Below are 19,306 nucleotides of genomic sequence, written 5' to 3'. Positions count from 1 at the left end.
AACGGAGACAGAGATGAGAACCCATTAGAGAGCAAAGGTGAGATACAACACACACAGCCGTGGACGGCAGGGCCCTTCCCGAGCCAGCGGGGTGAGGTGCTGCCTGGCCGGCTGCCCTTGCTTGCGGTTCTAAGAAATGGATTAAAATGCAAGACAAGAAGTAATAAGCAAGACTCCTCTCCGTGGACCTCTGGAACAGGGCTTCTCTCGCTCTTTTTTTTTTTTTTTTTTTCCCGCTCTTTCCTAAAAAAGGCTGCAAACGCTGTCCTGAAATCAGTGATAATTGAGCCTTTCAGGCTAAATGTAGGCTTCTTATCCTGAGCGCAAGCTTGTAGATTTTGAGGGAGATCTCCCAAGTCATCAGAGGCAAACCTTTCCCAGTCTTTCCCTCCTGGCCATTTCCAAGGTTGGAATTGGCGTGTGCTTGTCATGACACCTGAACTCATTTCTGGTCCTCGAGAGTCCTGGCTCCGGTTGCCAAGAGCAGAGCAGTTGGTCTTTTCTGTTCTGGGTTCCAGCCCGAGCGTGGCGCCACCCCAGTGGAATTCTCCAGCGGCCACAGTCGTGTTCTCTCCCTACAGCGGCTTTGCTCTTCAGTCAGAAATGCAGACCATGCCTTGTCCTGGTTAGAGCTGCAGAGCCAGCGTGACGGACAGATGGACGGACAGACTGACGGCAGGTCATTTACTGGCTCTCCAGAAAGAGGAGCATCTCCCGTATCTCCTTATTGTCTGGCTCCACGGGGCCAAGCTATTTGAAATTGGGGGAGAAGGCTTTTTCCAACAAGTGCCTTATTAAAAGTTGTGTTTCCTGGGGCGGCTGGGTGGCTCAGTGGGTTAAAGCCTCTTCAGCTCAGGTCATGATCCCAGGGTCCTGGGATCGAGCCCCGCATCGGGCTCTCTGCTCAGCAGGGAGCCCTGCTTCCTCCTCTCTCTCTGCCTGCCTCTCTGCCTACTTGTGATCTCTGTCTGTCAAATAAATAAATAAAATCTTTAAAAGTTGTGTTTTCTATCATGCTTCCTCTGTTCGTCCTATTTTTCTTTCCCTGACCCTTCTTCTTTCTCGGTCATTCGAGTTAAAAGAACACCTACGGAAAAAAATTCAAAGGCGCATTCCCACGTATGTCTCAGCCACGGTAGCCTTGGGCCAGTGTGTGGGGCTTAACCTGTCCCGAAGCTCTGCGAGTTTCCCAACGGGGTGGGGCGGGGGTTGGGACTTCACAGCATCTGGTGTCCTCTGAAGGTGTCGCATGGGTCAGGACGAGCTCACAGAGGAAAGCGGTGTCTGGGAAGGGCTGGGAGAGCGGGGTGGCGGGGTTGGCTGTGGAGGAGGAAGCAGGCCTGCAAGTCGGAAGGGCTGGCCTTGGAGCGCCGCTTCCTCTCACATGACCCCCCCCCCCCCGGCTTGGTGCAGTAATGAGGCATTGATTACAAGCAAAGGGATCAGAATGGCCTTTGCTCATTCGTTATTTTTATCCCCTAGCCGTGGAAGACCGGAAATTGTTCATAGGAATGGTTTCGAAGAAATGTAACGAAAATGATATCAGGGTGATGTTTTCTCCATTCGGCCAGATAGAAGAATGCCGGATTCTCCGGGGGCCCGACGGGCTGAGTCGAGGTGAGTGGGCCGTCTATCAAGTCTCCCCCCTCACGTGCTAATTGGAACTCTGTGTCACAGTCAAGGTAGACGTAGCCACCGCACGCAGCAAGAGGTTACCCTGTAACGTGTCCCCTGCGGTCGAGTTATCCACCGTGAGCGTTTCACCGTAGCGGAAGGGATCGCCTTGTATCTCTCAGGTCGAGAAGGTCTGGAAGCCAGCGCGTTGTCTCAGGCTCTCCCGGCCAGCGGGGAAGCCGACGGGCCGCCCTGTCGTGGTACAGCCCTTCCGACCTCAAACTGAAGTACGTTTTGGGGGTGAGGGAGAGATGCGGAGGAGGAGAGAGGACATGGGTTGTTTTCATCTCGGTCTCTGGCTCCCTGCCTGTGCCCAGGAGAAACGTGACGTGGATGGGCCTCCCGACAGCGGTAGGAACCAAGGGAGGACATAGGTGTTCCCGTGTAGTGCGGAGCAGGCAGGGGCTCAGAAGAGACGGGCCCGTCTCGGGCTATCAGGGTTTTATTTTCAAGATCAGAGCTCCTGGAGGCCCGATCGGGGGAAGTTCATGAAGTGGCAGAGAGGTGTCTTGGTCCAGGAGACTGTAGGCTCAGCTCTGTCACCGTGACAGGAGCAGGGGCGGTGGCTTCGAGCACTGACAGAAACCAGCAGTTTATCACCAGCAGCGCTCCAAGGGAACTGGAAAGACCCATTCTCTCTCTGTGTTTTCCTCTCCTCGGACAGCGCCACACAGACCCTTCCTCAACCACTCGGAAGCGCGGTCACCGGCGCCCACCCCCGTCAGACTGTGTTTCCCAAGACGGCCCAGGAGGCTGCAGTCAGAGCGTAGGCATACGACATATTTTTCACCTCTTCTAAGAGATCCCCACGTTTGTAACGCAGAGAGGGTCTCATTCTATTCATGAGCTCATTGATGCGGTTTCCGCGGGGCTGATGAGAAACTTCTTGTCGTTCCCGGGCTCTGGTTCTGGGCCAGCACTGCCGTCTCATTCCCGGTGCTGGAAGGAAAGGCCGGGCCTGACGTCTCAAAGCACTGATGTTCACCCATCTCCCTCCTTCTAGCTAACCGCAGCACCATGTGGGGAAGAACATTTGTTCTTTTGACTTTGAGACACGAAACTTCACGATGTCAGCTGCTAGAGGGGAAGGCACAGGGAACAAAGGTTTCCCGCCTACACCCACCTCCAGAGCCCCGCACGGAGGTAGTCGAGGGAACAGTAGAAGGAGGCGGAACAGCTTCCAGCTTGCGGGGCTCGTGTTTTCTTCCGAAGGTGGTTTTAAAAGGGAGGAGGCAGGAGAGTGACAGCTGGGCCGTTCCCCGAGAGTGGCCAATGTCGTCATTCTGCCTCCCTGCAAACACGGGCCTCTCCCACGGCCGCCCCAGGTGGGTCCTGAGCGGGACCCTAGCCTGCAGACCCCGAGCCGTGGCTCGCCACCCACGCGGTCACCGGCGTCACCCACGGCAGCCGCCCAGGCCCGTGGCCACACAGCCCCAGGGGGGTAGGAGGAGGCTGTGATCTCCACTCCGGCACACCCGCTCCCCAAGAGCTCTCCTGTCGCCTGGGGTCCTCTGACTCTGCCAGCAGTTGTGAGAGCTCCCCACCCGCTGGAGGGGACCAACCCCGGGTAGAGGAGAACCCCATGGGAAAAGGCAGTGAGGCTAGACGGAAAAGCAAACACAGAAGGGACATGTGACCCTGTCTTTGCAATCCCTGTCACATGGCCAACGCAGCAGTCCGAACCCCTCTTCTCTCCCCTTATTCTCAGCCACACGCCCGTCTGGGCAGTTTCGCCTTCCCCACGGCATGTAGCACGGGGACAGAACAGAAAGCAAGGCCCTTCACTTAATCGTGGTGAAATTTATAGAGCCCAGAGGTCAGTGACCCCGAGATCCAGTCCCAGGCCTTCCGAGTTCCTCGTCCTAGCTCTGTGCCTCAGTTTACCCCTTTGTGAATGGCAGCAGTCACCGTAGCTGCCCCGCTCCTGTCCCAGGGCTTGGCTTAAGAGAGACCTCGGCTCCTGCTCTGCCTCTGCGGGCCCGGGACCCCCAGACACTTTCCCCGACTGTCCAGGGGAGACAGTAACGAGGAGCATCTTCAGCGGCTTGAGCCGACGGCATTTCTCCGCGGATGAGATCTGCCAGGCGCCCGGGCCCGCCGGGGAGAGCAGGACACGGCCGCGGACACGAGGGCACCAGAGAGGCCGATGTCTGCAGGAGTTTCGGGAGCATTCTCACCCGCATTTTATGCAAATGATGGCTCCGTGTAAAAAGCAGATCCTCCCTCCCCCTTTTTTTTTTTTTTCCCCTCCTCCTCCTCCTCCTCATCTGGGGACCTGATGAGAATTCCCTATGGCAAAAAAGGAAATACTCATTTATAACCACTTGTTCTGAAATACAAAGCTGGACAGTGGTCAGTTTTTCAAGCAGGGACTCCCGGGTACAGGGCATGGCTCCTGAATCAGTGTATTTGTGAAAAGAACAATTCTCTTTCATGCCACTATTTTGCTTTCATTAAAGAACTGCAGTTTTCAATCAAATATTAATGAGTGTCTCCCATTAGTGGCTCTGCAGATAAAGGGTGCTCAGCATTTCCCGTCTCCCTGCCTGTTGCTAGCTCAGCGGTTTGAGACACAAATAAATAAATAAAAACTAAGCGAAAGGAAAGGTGAGCTGCTCTGGAAAGCACCTTCTAATGCTAAACTGCGTATGAGCTAGTCAGGAGAAAGGTTTTGCACTCACACCGTTTGGTCGCGAGGGAGAGGTCCAGAGCACTGGTTCACTTAACTGGCTTTACTCCTGCCTGGTTCCGCTACAAGAATGAAGACAAAAGAGGCGGTTCTTGGCTTTCTCCGCCACGTGTCTCCTGTCCGGTCTTCTCTGCCACCTCCATGGCTTCCCTTGCTCCCTGCAGGCTGTGAAGCCAAGGTTTCCCCAGACTTGTAGGATCAGGGCTCCCCCACTGATGCAGAGTAGTGAGCTGCCAGGACCCACAGCTCTGGACTTTGGCTCAGAATCACCATCATTAAAACAAAAACCGTCATCTCCATATTGGCAAGAAAGAGCGTTTGTAAAGTCCCATCAGGACTCTGCAAGCCCCCCAATTTGTGGCATGTTCCAGATCAGACCCCCCCCCCGGCCCACCCCTCCCTAGGAATTGCCATGGCTGCGCACGGACCAGCAGCTGGCCTCTGCCAAGCACATTGAAACCAGCACTCAGCGAGCATCAGGAGTCTGACTCTATCTCTGCAATGTGCCCGCAGCTAAGCATGGATTTTCCCCTCTGGGGCCAGTAACCCATTCTGCCACCTTTTCTCATTTGGAAAACCTGGTTTGAGGTGTTTTCCAGCCCCTTCATGATACTCAGATCCTTCTGCAACAGCAGGCGAGCCTCCCAGGCCTGCCGAATGGACCTTCTTGGAGAAAGCCAGCAGGATGCCACGAGCCCATGCACAGGAAGTCAGATGGGGCTTCTGCTCTCAAAATCTAGGCTGGAAGTCTTCTCCGCCTGTGAATTTATTTATCAGTGTCCCCTCAGCCTGTTGGTTTCCTAAGATGCACATGTTCTCACTTACCTGTAACCCCACAGTCAGAATGGGCTGTCTGGGTATAGTCTACACGGCTTGTTTTCTGCACCCTGGCAACGACTCTCCGTAACTCGGAGACCAGGAAAGAGTTTCTCTCCTTTTCCTTTCCCCGTGAAGTGTAGTCAGATCTGCACTGCCATGTAAGGTAACTCTCTGCTTGTTTAAGAATATTCCAGCTGTGTTTACAGTGTTCCAACGTCCTCCTGCCAAAACCCTTGACAAATGAAATCGGCAGTATTTTCGGGGCTGTTGGCAAGCCCAGACTGGCTTTAGCCCTTAAATCTTCATTTGTTTCCATTATATCTGATCAGAATATCAGGACAGGGCTTTTGACTTTGGAAATACGTACCTGGAGCGGACTGGGTTTTGATCAGGACGTCTTAGGCGTGCCCGCTTAGCATCTAAACAGACGTGGGAACGCGTATCAAATACCCCGGGGTTATGAACTGTATTTTGTCGTTCTGAGGGCAGTCTCTGAAGCTCCTCACGGGGGTGAGATTTCTGCAAAGCAGTAAGTCCCCTTCTGCCCTCAGCCTCGGGCAGCACGGACCAGCTGTCTCTCCACGCCGGTTCCCAGTGAACTAACCCAACCCTGGGGATGGTCCATTCGCACGGTAGTTGGGAAGCTCTCGTGTGGTAGTGAGAGGAACGTTTCATAAATTCTGCCACTGCTAGAAAGATACAACAAGGAAAATTGGCTGCATTAAGAACTTTCTCTGGCACAACGAGAATTTATAAACAAGTCTTCCCTAGGCCGCAAGTGCTTTCATGCTGCCCAAGTTATTTTAAATTATCCTCCTGTTTGAAATCTAGCAGGCTGCTGCTTCTCTTTGAAAGAAGAGGCAGAAAAGCAAGAGGCCCTGGCGTTAGACGTGCTTTTAAAAGTTCCTTCCTTCTCTCCTTCCTTCCCCCTCTCGCTCGCTCGCTCTCTGGCTTTTTCTGGCACAGACCAAGAATTTATCCCGTTCTCTCAAAATTCTCCTGCCGCTGAGAGAAAGGGTAGAACACCTGAGCGAAGACAGCTTTTCGGTTGAGATGACAAGTGTAATAGATGTGTTCCAGAATCTTCTCTGTGACAGGGCCACGTGCTTTCCTTAGATCCCGACTGTAGGAGGAAATTACTTGGAGAAACCTTTCTCCAGTCAATCATTTATCTGTTTTAGCAGCAAGAAGGCGACCTCACTGAACGAGGAGGAGTTCGGTTCCTTTCGTTTCTGTGAGGAATCTCTGACATTCTGAAAGTAGTAGAGACAATAAGTAATTGGAAGGTAAATGACAGGTTGGCCACAGTTAAGGACAGACTTTTCCTTTATTTTTTCTGCTATTATTACGTATATGGAGAAGCTTTAAGACAATGATATACAGACTACCTTAACTAAGGAAAACAAAACAAAACAACAAAAAAAATTTTTTTAAAGCTTTATTTATCTTGGTACATGTGATCTTTTTGGCCCCATTCTAGTTTCTCCTGCGTTTTAGTCAGTAGCCAGAGAACTGACTACTGAGACAGGACATCCACTAGTCTAGAACAGAGGAGGGCTGACCCTGAGACATTCTAGAATGGTGGAGGGCCGACTCTACAAGGTCAGAGAAGCTGGCATCCAGTCTTCACGGAAGAAGCTCATATGACCCTATATTAGTGAAAACCACAGATCTGAGGCGTAATCCTAAAACCGCCACCATGTTTTCAGTGATGGGGAAAAGAAAATTAACATCTCACCAGAGGACTAGAGCAGCAATTACAAAGGTTAACAAGCTACCCAGCCATGAAACATTGGGTTCTGAAGTTGTGGAAGTTCAGAAAGGCAGAGGGAGGGAAGCTTCCAACGTGTGCCCTCCCTTTACAAACGACGGTAATTTCCTTCTTAAGTAATGGAACACCATACATAGCCCGAATTTGACAGCCCCTGATGCAACAGGTTCTCTCATCCTACACCACTGCCAATAGAGTAAAAAGGTTAAAGGAGTCATCAGATTTGTCAGATATTCTTTTTTGAGGGGATGCAGTAAGGGTTCTGTAATTAGAAACATCAGTCAAGCTTTTAATTGCAAGTTTAAGAGAGGAAAGAGCAGTCGTTCAAGTTTATAGAGATGGAATTTTATGGTTCTATTGCTAATACTTCTGAGACCTGCTAATTGCTGTATCTTTCTCACTAAGTTACTGAAAAAGTTCTCCTTGTTCTGAAATTGTGGTAAATGCATAAACTGTGCCTTATTGATTTCTGTTGACATTTTATATGTGTTTTTTTTTTTTAATGCATTCTTAACCTCCATTCAGAAACTTGTCAGTTTGGCACATGTTCCTGGATAATAAGAGCAAATAAAGTGAATGAAACAGCCTTCTTGACTATTAAAAGCAGAGTTAGGCCAGGCTTCACGTGATGTCAGGTATATTTCCATTAGAGGATTTGCAAAAGCAAATAATTCCATTGTGGTCTCAAAAAACGGAAGAAGACACATCCTAGTGTTCTCGCTTCCGTTAACGATGCCGATGATAATCACAATGTTCTTGAAGGGGTATTATTCGGAGACAGACGGTAACTTTGGGGCTCTCGGATTGTAGAGCTGAGTCACAATATGGAAGCCTGTAGACTTGCTGTCCTCTGTCGCACGCTGTTACACACACCTTCTAGATGCCTCGAAGAAGGCTCCAGATCGCTTTCCCTGACAACAGAAGCTACAGCCAGTGGAGGAGCAGGCAGTGTGTTTAAATAGTCAGCTTCACTAGCTGCTGTAATGTCAGAGAAGTGTACGAAACCACTCGGAATTCACAGCAAGCTAGACCTCAGGCTTCTTGAGGCCAGCGTAACTGGGAAGTCAATGAGAGAGGACTCTCCCGTGTACTCAGAGTTTTGTTGTATTCAAAATTACAGCATGATGCAAAAAAAAAAAAAAAAAAAATGCATTGACTTATTTCCATGACTGGATGTTTTTGTGCTTTGGGGATAATGGGCAGGTGTTGCTTTCTCTTATTGCTGTTTGATTAAAAGGTGCTAATACAGTATTGACTTGATAATCTCACCAGGTACTCAGGCAGAGCAAAAGAAGAAGATATATTTTATGGCTCACAAATTGATTTACATAAACCAAACAATCTGCTGGGGGGGGCGGTGTTCGTTTTCTTTGTTTGGGTTTTTTTTTTTTTTTTTTTTTTTTGGACATAGAACATTCTGTTTGGTTTACTGGCCACAGGGGCAATAATCTTGCATTGCAGATGCCAGTATCCCGCTTTCCTGCATTCACTCTGAGATGACAGCAGGCTCCCGTCTCTCGGTGTTTAGATCTGCCTCATTTGGAAATCTTTTAAGTAGTAATAATAATAATGTTTTGAAGAAATTGAGTGGAACACTAAATTATTCTCTGATACCTAAGTTCAAACTGTGCAGAGCTAAAGAAGCTGAAAATCAATGCACTTTTAAAGTCATTAGAGATCATAAGTGAAATAAGTCTGCATTGCTTTAGCTAAGCTTTTAGTGTGCTGTGGTATTATTATAAAATCAGCCTGAATCTGCATTAATTTCACAGTCTTTTTCTCTAAGAAGCCCAAGGGTGCACGATGAAGAAAATGTAAATTTCAGCAGACAGTGTTTTTATTAGTGAAAAGGGCAATGAGCCATGTAGTTGGAACGGCGACCTGCACGGTGGCTAGCCCCTGCCACCAGGCACTGGGGCAGGCGCTGTGGGTTCTGGTGATTTTACGGCACAAGAAATAAAGAGCCATGGAAAGTTCAGTGGGTCTCACCGGAAGCGTTCAGAGAACTGTACATTGTCTGGTGGATGTTAAACCTGAGGTCAGATCCCGGATGCATAGCAGAAACCACAACTTGGAAAAATCCTAAAGATTTTCTACAACTTAGAAATCCAATGCAGGTTTTAAAGTTTCGCCTCATATGCGCTATCGACTATTCTCAGAGTAACAGAGCATTTGTTTTTGTTCATAATTAATTATCACTAAACAGGTCCTGCAGGATGGGGTACATTTCTCTGCATCTGAATCACATCAGTGTATGCGTATACATGTATATGTTTTAACTACCCAGAAGAGATCAGATGTATTAATTTGCTGACATTCCGAGCCTTTGGAATTTTATTTGCTAATTTGCCCCTGGGTGTCGAGGATTTTATTATTTGCTGCTTAAAAAATCAGCACTAGAATTTGAAATCCAGAAGCCTGAATGTGTGGATGCCCTGAGTCGATATGATCAGCCAAGGAGAAAAATGTAAAATAGCAACTTTTTATTTTAGAAAATGCAGACTAGATCTTGCTAATTTCAGACCCCCCGTGGCTTAAAAAAAAAAAAAAAAGTGCCCAACTACGTTCCCCTCGTCTCCATTTAAAAAAATAAACTAGTCAATAAATAAATCTTTCTGCTTTGGTCAGATTAGCAAGTCAGCACTGTGAGTCAAAAGCAAACTAAGATAAAACCAAGAGAGAAGTTGTTGATTTTTATGTACTACTGAGAACAGTGGCGTCCTGTGGCAGTTCTCGTAGACTGTGTTGGTTTAACAAGCGTCCAACCCTTTTGTCTTGTTGTTTTTTGTCTTTCCTGCTCCCTGTCCCCTTGTTTCCCACAGGCTGTGCGTTTGTCACATTTTCTACAAGGGCAATGGCACAGAATGCAATCAAAGCCATGCATCAGTCTCAGACCATGGAGGTACTGTATCATCTGCCCTTTCTTTGTTTTCTTTGTGCAAATGATGGGGAATGGTAAAGCAGCTCTCTCCTGTGCGGATTGTTCAGTGACAATCACAGACGGACACTTCCACCATCTCTCCCATTCATTCATTCATCTTCATCCTCTCTCTCTCTCTCTCTCTCTTTCGCTCTCTCTCTCTCTCGCTCGCTCTCTGAATTTTTCCCCTAATGACTTGAAATGCATTTAGTAGAACCTTCCACGTGCTGTACATTATTTTTTTGAGCCTTTTATTGCAGGGGCCCTGGGCCCTGCCGCACAGCAGTCATGATGCGATGTAAACCACGACTCCTCCTCGGCCTCTCCAGGACCCAGCCCGTTCCTGGTCCGGGGTTGGTACAGAGTCAGCCTTAGCCGCCATCCCTCCAAATTACAGCCCCTTCCTGTGCCAGTCACGGGGCTCTTTTTAATTTTTTTTTTTCCTTTTTCTGTTTTTCTTTCTTTTTTTTTTTTTTTTTCCCCCTCCCTTCAATGTGGACTCAAGTTCTCTTTAGTCCAACAGAATTGTGTTTTTGCATCAAGAATGTCGGGAGAAAATTAATACCTCTCCTACACTGTTTAACCAGTGGAAATGTGAATGGACGAGAATCCCTTGAAAAATCAGATTCGTCCTTTTGAAAGCAAAAACAAAAACAAAAACGCATGATGAAAGAAACATGAAGGCTCAAATCTGGTCTCCTAATGAGAGATAGTGGCTTTGGGGGAAGATAGATACGCCGATGTGAGTGTTTCGCCCACTCACGTAGATAGATGGCGCTGTACTTCTAGTCTGTGATTTGGGTCTGGCCTTTCAGAATTTTGCACAAAAGCATTCCAAGAGTGATACGCTGTGACTTACTCTGTACTGTCTGGTAGAATCATTTGGGAGTGCATGTTCTGTACTCTGTATATCTGTGTACGGGTGATCTTTTCTCAAGGTGGCCCTGTGGTGTTACCTGAAGTTACGTTTTCATCTTCTGGAAAGCAAAATATTTTCAATTTTATTTAATGTGCAAAACTTTCTTTACGGATCGTTTGCGCTTCTTTTTTTTTTTTTTTTTAACCTCCTTCTGTGGGGAGGGTTATTTTTTCTTTTTTTTTTTTTTATTTGTTTGTTTTGTTCGTTTTTTGCAATGCTGCATCTCCCAAAGCATGCTGGGAGCTAAGTGATCATTCCACGTCATGTTTTGTGGGCAGTTTTTTTTACAGTGAGGCGGAAGGTGGGTGGACCAGGGGGGCAAGGAGTGTGCATGGCCTTGTCATTAAGTGTTTCCTGTACTTTTCTGAGTTTTGATATCAGCATTGCAAAGCCTATTGTCTTTTTTGAGCTTCATTTTGACTTTGATATTCCTAACATATCTTATATAATCACTGTGTTTTCCTTTCAGTGCAATGCATTTTTAAGACACTCACACCCCCCTACCTGAAGGCGAGCTCAGGTGAAAATCGGCCACAATAAGAGATAATTAGCAGGATTTGAAATACCTAGGGATCCAGTCTTGTACGACGTGCAGTCACACTTGATGCTGTGTTTGTCCCCCACTTTCTCTCCGGCTGCTCCATTATTGGGATCGGTCTGAAACCCAGCCACCCTTCAGTTTGGAGATCAAAAAGCATGGTTAGGGAAGGAAAAAAAAAAAGAAAAGTTTTCACCTGTATTTATTAACTTCCATACATGTGCCTCTGTAATCATTTTTATTTCCTGTAATTTAGTGATTGGTACCTTAGATGATTTTTTAACCTAAATTCTTTCAGCTCTAACCCCAGTTCCTCCATCAGGGCCCCCTGAGTCAAGCTGCAGAGGACGCTGGTCTGTGTTCTCCTGTGTTCCCGCAGGGAGAGAGCTCGGGAACGTAGCACAGACCTGGGTATGAACCAGAACCAAAGAAAAATAGGGCTCAGAATGAAAAGAATCTGCAGGAGAGAATCGGGCATATTCATTCTTAGGAAATCCTTGACCCTTTGGTATTGACATCTGTAATTTTTTTTTTAATCAAATTTGGTACAACTTGTTTTTAAATCTGGAACACCCAGGCTCAGACAGAGGGACCCTCAGACATTGAAATTTCTCATTGAATTTAAAAAATATTGACATTGAAATGGAAGACTTTATCATATGCCAGTCACATTATAGTTGTACAACCGAAGTTTGTTGGATTTTTTTTTAACTAATTTTGTTATTTTCAGGACTCTGGCTCACATCTTTAACCAAGATGTATTATCTAAGAAACTTGAATTCAAAATGATTTGAATGTTAAAGTTTAAAAGAACATGTTCTTTAAAAAATTTTTATATCGTACTTTCTGTTTTTCCACTTTCCTCCAATCGGCTTAAACAAGTTATTTTGGACCTATATTTTGCTTCTTTATCTTTTTTTTTTTTTTTTTAAGGAAGAAAAAAAAAACAGTAAAGGTACTCTTAGGAGGAGATGCTATGATTTTTTTATGGAACAAATTAGATACAACAGTAACAGCCCTTTCCATACAAAACTCTCCCTCTGTCTAATTTCCATCTTCAGAGTATTTTGCTCTCTTTCAAGCAACGAAGTGCTGAAATATGGAGCAGAAGAAGAAAAATGAAGTATAGATTTTTTTTTTTTTTTTTAAGTGGTGGAAAGATTATTTTCACGCGGTTGACTGACATTTAACGTTCTGTCCTGTGGCCGCGGCTACGTGCTGAAGACCGGGACGCTGCAAGTTCAAACTGAAACCAGCCACCTTGCTTTTCGCACATTTTTTTAAATTTTGCTCCTAACAGACATGGTAGCCACACATACTCACAGCTACATCCCCAGTAACTACTCAAGGTGATAAGAAAAAAAGCACATGCAGGTTTGTTTTCTAGGAGAAAGAAAAATGACCCAAGGGGAAGGGAAAGAGAAAGAGAGCTCATTTAAGTCGGAATATAAAATTTCTGAGAGGGGAGAGAGAGGTCTATTATCATGCTGAGTTTCAATGAGAGTTTTTTTTTTTTTTTTAATCACCCTGGTAGAATGACTTCTTTTTACCTCAGCAAAATGTAACAGCTTTAATGGTGATGAGATGTGTAGGCAAGCCATAGGAAGAGAGAGAAGGGTGAGGAGGGAGGAACTCGTGTCTCTGCCGCAGGTTGGCTGAGGGGCGAATGTTCCAGAGCAGCTCAGGGAGGGACGTCTTCCTGCTGGAAACGCAGACCCTTAGTTTCCCTAATGAGTTTCTCCATCTCGGACATGAATTCATCCTAGTCTGTATCCCTTGGCCACGCACTCCCCCACTGCCCCTACTCGCTGCCTTTTAAAGGGAACAGACACTGAAGAGAAGCACCTAGAACGGTGAGCTCCATTGATGAGAGAAGCCAGGGAGAGGCCTCCTGCCACGTCCCGTACAGCTGCTTTCACTAGAATACGCTGCAGAGACTGGCGGTGTGCAGGAGCCCTGGGTGCGGGGGGTAGAGTAGATACATTCGAGAAGGGAGAGAGGCCTTCCTGGGCCGCTGGGCCGGGCCTGCGCCCTCAAGCTCTCCTGCTCCCCCATCCACGTTTCCTAAAACAAAACCCTCCTCTCCCATCTCTAGTGCTGCGTCGGGAGGACTCCCGCGCTCCAAAGTCCAAAACAGCAGCCCCGGCAATGGAAAGAGGGAAAAAATAAAGATGAGAACAAGGGACGTGTTCCTTCCCAGCGCGGTATCTCTCCTTCTCTGGCCCCCGCTCCTCCTCCGCCCGACAGGCAGACACACAGACAAGTCTGTCTTGCAGGCAAGCGAACCATGAAGCTTCATTAAAGAACGTTGATAAGGTCTCTTGTCTCTAAGGAGGTCCTGGGAAGGTTGGAGGAAGACACGCGAAGACAGGAGGCGAGGCAGTGTAATAAGCAGAGCAAGAAAGCAAATGGCTTCACCGACCGCCAGATCCCCCGAGAAACCAGTGGCAGTATCTGGAATTTTCGGTTGATGGTACTGGTCAGAGAAGAAGAAGGAATATCAGGCCATTCAAACAAACAAACAAACAAAAAACCTTCCAGAAGGTTCCATGTGCTCCGAGATAGTTGGGAGAGCTAGGTCCAGTGCTGAGTGTCACAGGAGGATTCAGCCAGGCGGTAACCCCCCTCTTCACTTTCCGCTGTGTCTGACCACAGGGCTGCTCCTCGCCCATCGTAGTGAAGTTCGCGGACACTCAGAAGGACAAGGAGCAAAGGCGCCTCCAGCAGCAGCTGGCCCAGCAGATGCAACAGCTCAACACTGCCACCTGGGGGAACCTGACGGGGCTGGGCGGACTCACCCCACAGTACCTGGCGGTAAGTGCCCGGCCGGGGCCTACGCCGGGTCCCCGAGAGGGCAGAAGGGGCGGTCCCCGCTGTGGCCTCCCCAAAGCGCCTCGCCCCCCCCACACACACACACACACAAAGTTCTCAAAAGAGTTCCGGGTGGGACCGTTTGGAATCTGGGGAAATGATTGAGATCAGTGTCGGTGCCCGGTAGTTGTCCGAGTTAACTCGAATAGCATCAGGACGTGACTCCTTCTGGCCTGAGGTCCGTTGAGCCAAGACCCACGAGGCCAAGTTTCCAACCACTGTTTCCGAGACCTCGTAACGTCTCGCATGACAGGGGGTGGCACGCTTGAGGACAGGCTAGCGACCCCGAGGCCGGTCTGGCCCGAGAGGTGAGCATAGTCCACGCCCCTTGGCCTGGCCATTCGGTGGTCCTGGCCCTTCCCTGTGGAACCGCAGTGACGAAATCAAACGTTTCTTCATCGGTTTGGGACCCAAACATGAGATCCTATTTCAGGGCAGATAAACCCAATTCTTTCAACCACCCCCATAAAATACCGTGTGTCACTGTGGAATACAGTTCCCGTGGCACGAGCTAAACCTCGCACAGACCAATGACCCCCCCCACCCCCCACCGTGGACGTGGCAGGATCCTCGCGTAGCCTGGGAGGGGCCCTTGTGCTGACCTCGGCGCCCGTGAGGCGGAAGGCAGCTAACAGGGGTCCAGGTCTTTATTTGTTTCTAGTTGACCCCCGCGAACCCGTGGTACCCTAGCCCGCGCTCCTGCTTCGGCTCCCGCAGGCTGGACCCCCCCAACTGACGACTGTAAATTTGCATCGCGAGTTTGGGGCTGGTGCCCTGGCCTGTCCCGTGTGCCCGTGTGGAGCGCGTGCGTGTGTGTATATGCGTGTTCTGTCCTGATTCTGCCACTTGGCACTTGAACTGTCCCCCTCGGGACCGCGGGGTCCATTAGCGTGCACAGCTTGCACGACAGCCCCTCAACCGTGAAGGGTAGGTCGGGGGAACGGGCCGGTGCAGGCGAGGAAGGAGGCTCCGGGAGCTTTCGCAACCTCACCGAGCCCGAGCTCCTGGCGCGCGGGGACTCCTGCCCTCTGCTGTGGCTCCCATTCCTCTCTGTGCCCGCCCGGCCGTGCCCAGGGCAGTCTGGCTGTTGACACCTCCTAGTGCACGTTTGCTCAGCGAAGGCGGCGCCTGCTTCTCCCATCTTCGCTCGCGTTGTTAGTAAGAGCATTGACTGACGTTTCCCGTCGCCCTTTGGCCATTTCTGAGTCCTAGCCACAGAGACCCCGGGAGCGATTGCATCAGAGGTCTTGCTTAAAAAAACCAAACAAACAAAAAACAAAAAACAACCCATATTTGCTCTGCCATATTGTTTTCTTGGTCTCTCTGTCTGAAATTTAATGAAACAAGAAAGGAATCTTGTTGATGCCTTATGAGCTGAACAGTCATTTGTTTGCCCCAAACTTGGGCTTTTCACTTATTCATAGACCATCTGTTTGTGGACACCAGAATTGGTGTCCGAGATGGATGTCAGGCTCACCTTTTCATGATTTCTAAGAGTCCAGCTTCCTGCTCCGCCGTTTCTAAAAACCCAGACTCCTGCGCCTGTCCCCCAACTTCCGGCCCCTCTCCCACGCCCCACGGCAGACGACTGTCTCTAGCATGTGTTTCTTTGACCACAGCTGCAAATTGTTCCGTACCCTGAAAAAGAATTCATCTCAACGTCATTTATAAAAACATATTTTTCTATGATCTGAATGACGTTTGCTCCTACTGTGGGCTTTCATCCATTCTCGACCCTGTGCGTTATGTCCCTTTCCGTTGGAAGACCCATTTCGTCGGAAGAGCCCTTGGCCTTCAAGGCATCCCCTGCTTGTGGGGTGAAGGGTAGTTTTTGACTCTGGCCCGCCAGAGAATGGCCATCGGCGGACAGAATCCTGGGTAATATAGTTCAAGGCCACCCCACATATTTCCACATACCTCAGTAGGTATTATTAATTCCTCAAAACAGCTTCAAAGCTAATTTAATTTTACCTCGCTTTAATTTTTAAACATACCTGGTAGGAAAGAGAGTAAGGGCTTATAACCACCAGAAAATGGGAAACCCATGAAATCAAATCAAAATAAGGGATTTCTGTCCATGCAAAGGGTTAATCCCTAACTTCTCCTTCCTCGCTGTTCCCCGTGTGTGTGTGTCTGTGTGTAACCCTCGGCAGCGCATTTCAACAAGTCAAAGGGATGAGTAAACATCACAGATGTTGCTCTGGTACCTGTCCCTGCTGACCCCCTTACCATCATGGTAACTGAGACTCGGGCCAGATCGGCCACTGGGTTCTGTTCCACTTGGTGCTTCTCGGCCCCTGGATGGAGCCCATTTCCGAGTCCTGCCCAGCTGTAGACTTTGCTTGCTAGTCTCCTGCCACCCTGACCCAGAGGAGTGACTCTCTGTGTGGCTCTGCCATGCTCCAAACAAATTCTCAAAGCTATTTGTAAAATCACAAATCGGTCGTGTCCTCCTGAGCACGTAGTATCATAACATTTCTCAGTAACAAGTCTGGTGAACCTGGGCTTCCCGGTGTCTGAGGACTTCGGAGCGAGGATAACTAGATGCTCGCTGCTCTGTACGGCAATGTCTGTCTTGATCTACCTTCCCAAAAAGCGGGTATCAAAAAATCTAGGTCAGGGCGCCTGGGTGGCTCAGTGGGTTAAGCCGCTGCCTTCGGCTCAGGTCATGATCTCAGGGTCCTGGGATCGAATCCCGCATCAGGTTCTCTGCTCAGCGGGGAGCCTGCTTCCTCCTCTCTCTCTGCCTGCCTCTTTGCCTACTTGTGATCTCTGTCTGTCAAATAAATGAATAAAATCTTTAAAAAAGAAAAAAATCTAGGTCAACAGTACGGCCCCCAAGTTAGCCTCTAATTCAGCTGAATTGGACCAGTAAAGGAGCACTTGAGGACAGTAGCCACAGGCCTTTATCTTGAGGTACCCGCTGACTCGGGGGGGTGAGATGTGTTTTCGAGTGCACCAGGGAAAGATGCCAACGCAGGGATCTTGTGTTTTGAAAAGCAGCTGACCTACCTGTCACGCCCAGTGTCATTGTACCTTACACCAGACACTTCTAAATTCTGGCCAGTCATATGTCCCACCCCCCCGCCCGCCACCAGTGAAGGCCAGCTTCAGGTGGTCCCAGGTGTCCCTGGGCAGCCGTGCACAGGTGCGTGTGTGAGAGAGAGTAGTTATTGTGGTGATGCCTCTCTTGTCCCAAGAGTCCGTGAAGCCAGGAGCTCCCTATGGAGGCTGTTAGACCGAGGGATGGGCCTCGGTTGACGGAGCTGCGCCGTGGCGACCACCAGGCTACAGGGAGCCCGCCTCAGTCACGCCGCATTAGTTTCAATGGACGTAACACCTGTCGTTAAAAAGACCAAATGGATGGTTTTAAGGCAGCGGTGGTACTGAGTTTCCCCAGGGTCTGTGCTTCTTAATAGAGATTAGATGTGAATATGGATTTACAGCCCATGAATAGGAAGCAGCAAGCGACTGTATAAACGCACAGGGAGCTGGACAGCTCCCCCCTACCCCTTCCAGAAGCTTCCTCGTCCCGTGTGCACTTTGGTCTGACGGTCCGCTTCTCCCTCCCTTTGCAGCTTCTACAGCAAGCCACCTCCTCCAGCAACCTGGGTGCGTTCAGTGGCATTCAGCAGATGGCTGGTAAGTCGTGACGCGTGTCTTTGCTTTGGACCGTGCTGTTGGCTGGACTTGGGTGGCTTCCGAGGGCTAAGAAGACAAGCAGGGAAGAAAGAGGGAACAGAGAGCAGGAGAGCCACGAGCAGCCCTGTGGGCCTTCGGACTCATGTGTTACCGTCAGAGTCTGGGGCTGGGGAGCTGCCCTCCACCTCAGACCTCTCCAGCCAGGGCGGGGAGGTGGGGGGCAAGGGGCTGCGAAGCCTGTCGTAACCTCCAGAGTTGTTTCCTATTTTGCTATTTTTGTTTTTTGATGGGATTGATTGCTGGGGAATTTCCAACAAGATTGCTTCTATCCAGGGCAGCCAGAATGATTGACGTGCTGCTGAAATTTTAATAAGAAGCAGTCAATAAATATTCTGACCTCCATAATGAGAGCCAAGATTGCAGGCCTATCTTTGATACAGTTTGCAGTCCCCTGATAGCCGTAGACAATTAACAGGGTGCATTTCTTTTCTTTTTTTTTAAACTTTGGTACCCTCGGTTGACAGAACTGTGCACGAGAAGCTTTTATGCACAAGTATTATCTTTGTTCTTGAGAAAATCAAAGCGGGGCTGGATTTGAAAGCTGGCTCATGAAGGATTTCTTTGTAGAATGAGCTGTGTCAGTAGTAACCCAGGTGCGATGATTAGTGAAAAGTCACTCCTAAGGCGTCACCTTCTGGGCTCTGACCCTAACTTCCGCAGGGCTCGAGAAGGTGGCCCGCACTGTCTGTCAGAACACAGGTGCCGTCCACCTGCCCTGAGGGCCAGCGAGGGAGCACTTCCCTTATTTGGTTCCAGAAAGATGCGGGAAGTGAGGGCAGGAGAAGAACAGAATTTTGGCATGTTAGAATCAAGCGCCATTTGTCTTTAACAAAGGACACCCTGACTCAATGAAATGAAACCTTGAAGGTATAGAATAGAAGCCAGATTTTTTTTTTCCCTGTCACTGTGAAAACACCTTTTTTCTCATTTCTTTTTTTTTTTTTTTCCTAAATAACTATTCTTGGTTTTGTTTGATTGTTTCACTTTGAATGTATCTGGAAGGACTTCCTTCTCACGTGTGTTCCGTGATCGCCAGCCCAGCCCTCCCCCGTGGCCCCACAGACTAAGGGGAACCTGTTGTCTGACAGGATATGTTGGTCTACAGTTAAAAAAAAAATGCAGAATTATTCATTGGGCTTTAAATCTCATGACAATGCCAACGTGTTTTATTGTAATACTGCTCTCGGTTTACTAGGGGGAAAAACATGTTAAAATGGTAAGTAGTTCAGTCCTTCAGCAATATATTTATGAATACGGTTTTGGAGGCTTGCCTTGGATCTAAGGATCACAGCAAATGGTTAACGTTTAGTTCTGCAAAGGGAATTGGAGAGACAAAAGTGAAAAATACTCAGGGAGTGCTCTGTGTTTTCAAGGGAAAATCTCCAGATTATGGCTCTACAGGA

General features: G+C 48.6%; 1 protein-coding gene across 16 annotated transcripts in view; it reads left to right on the top strand.

The window, feature by feature from the left end:
- Nucleotides 1–19,306, top strand: part of CELF2 (CUGBP Elav-like family member 2) — a 504,997-nt gene that overhangs the window by 439,582 nt on the left and 46,109 nt on the right. For all 16 annotated transcript variants that reach the window (XM_032350036.1, XM_032350029.1, XM_032350030.1 and 13 more), the window contains 4 exons: nucleotides 1,483–1,617; nucleotides 9,776–9,855; nucleotides 13,986–14,144; nucleotides 17,780–17,843. In XM_032350036.1, the coding sequence (XP_032205927.1) occupies nucleotides 1,483–1,617; nucleotides 9,776–9,855; nucleotides 13,986–14,144; nucleotides 17,780–17,843 (438 nt within the window). The remainder of the gene's footprint in view (nucleotides 1–1,482; nucleotides 1,618–9,775; nucleotides 9,856–13,985; nucleotides 14,145–17,779; nucleotides 17,844–19,306) is intronic.

Source organism: Mustela erminea, chromosome 6 (genome assembly GCF_009829155.1).
Source record: "Mustela erminea isolate mMusErm1 chromosome 6, mMusErm1.Pri, whole genome shotgun sequence".
NCBI lineage: Eukaryota > Metazoa > Chordata > Mammalia > Carnivora > Mustelidae > Mustela > Mustela erminea.
This window is presented reverse-complemented; position numbering and strand designations above follow the sequence as displayed.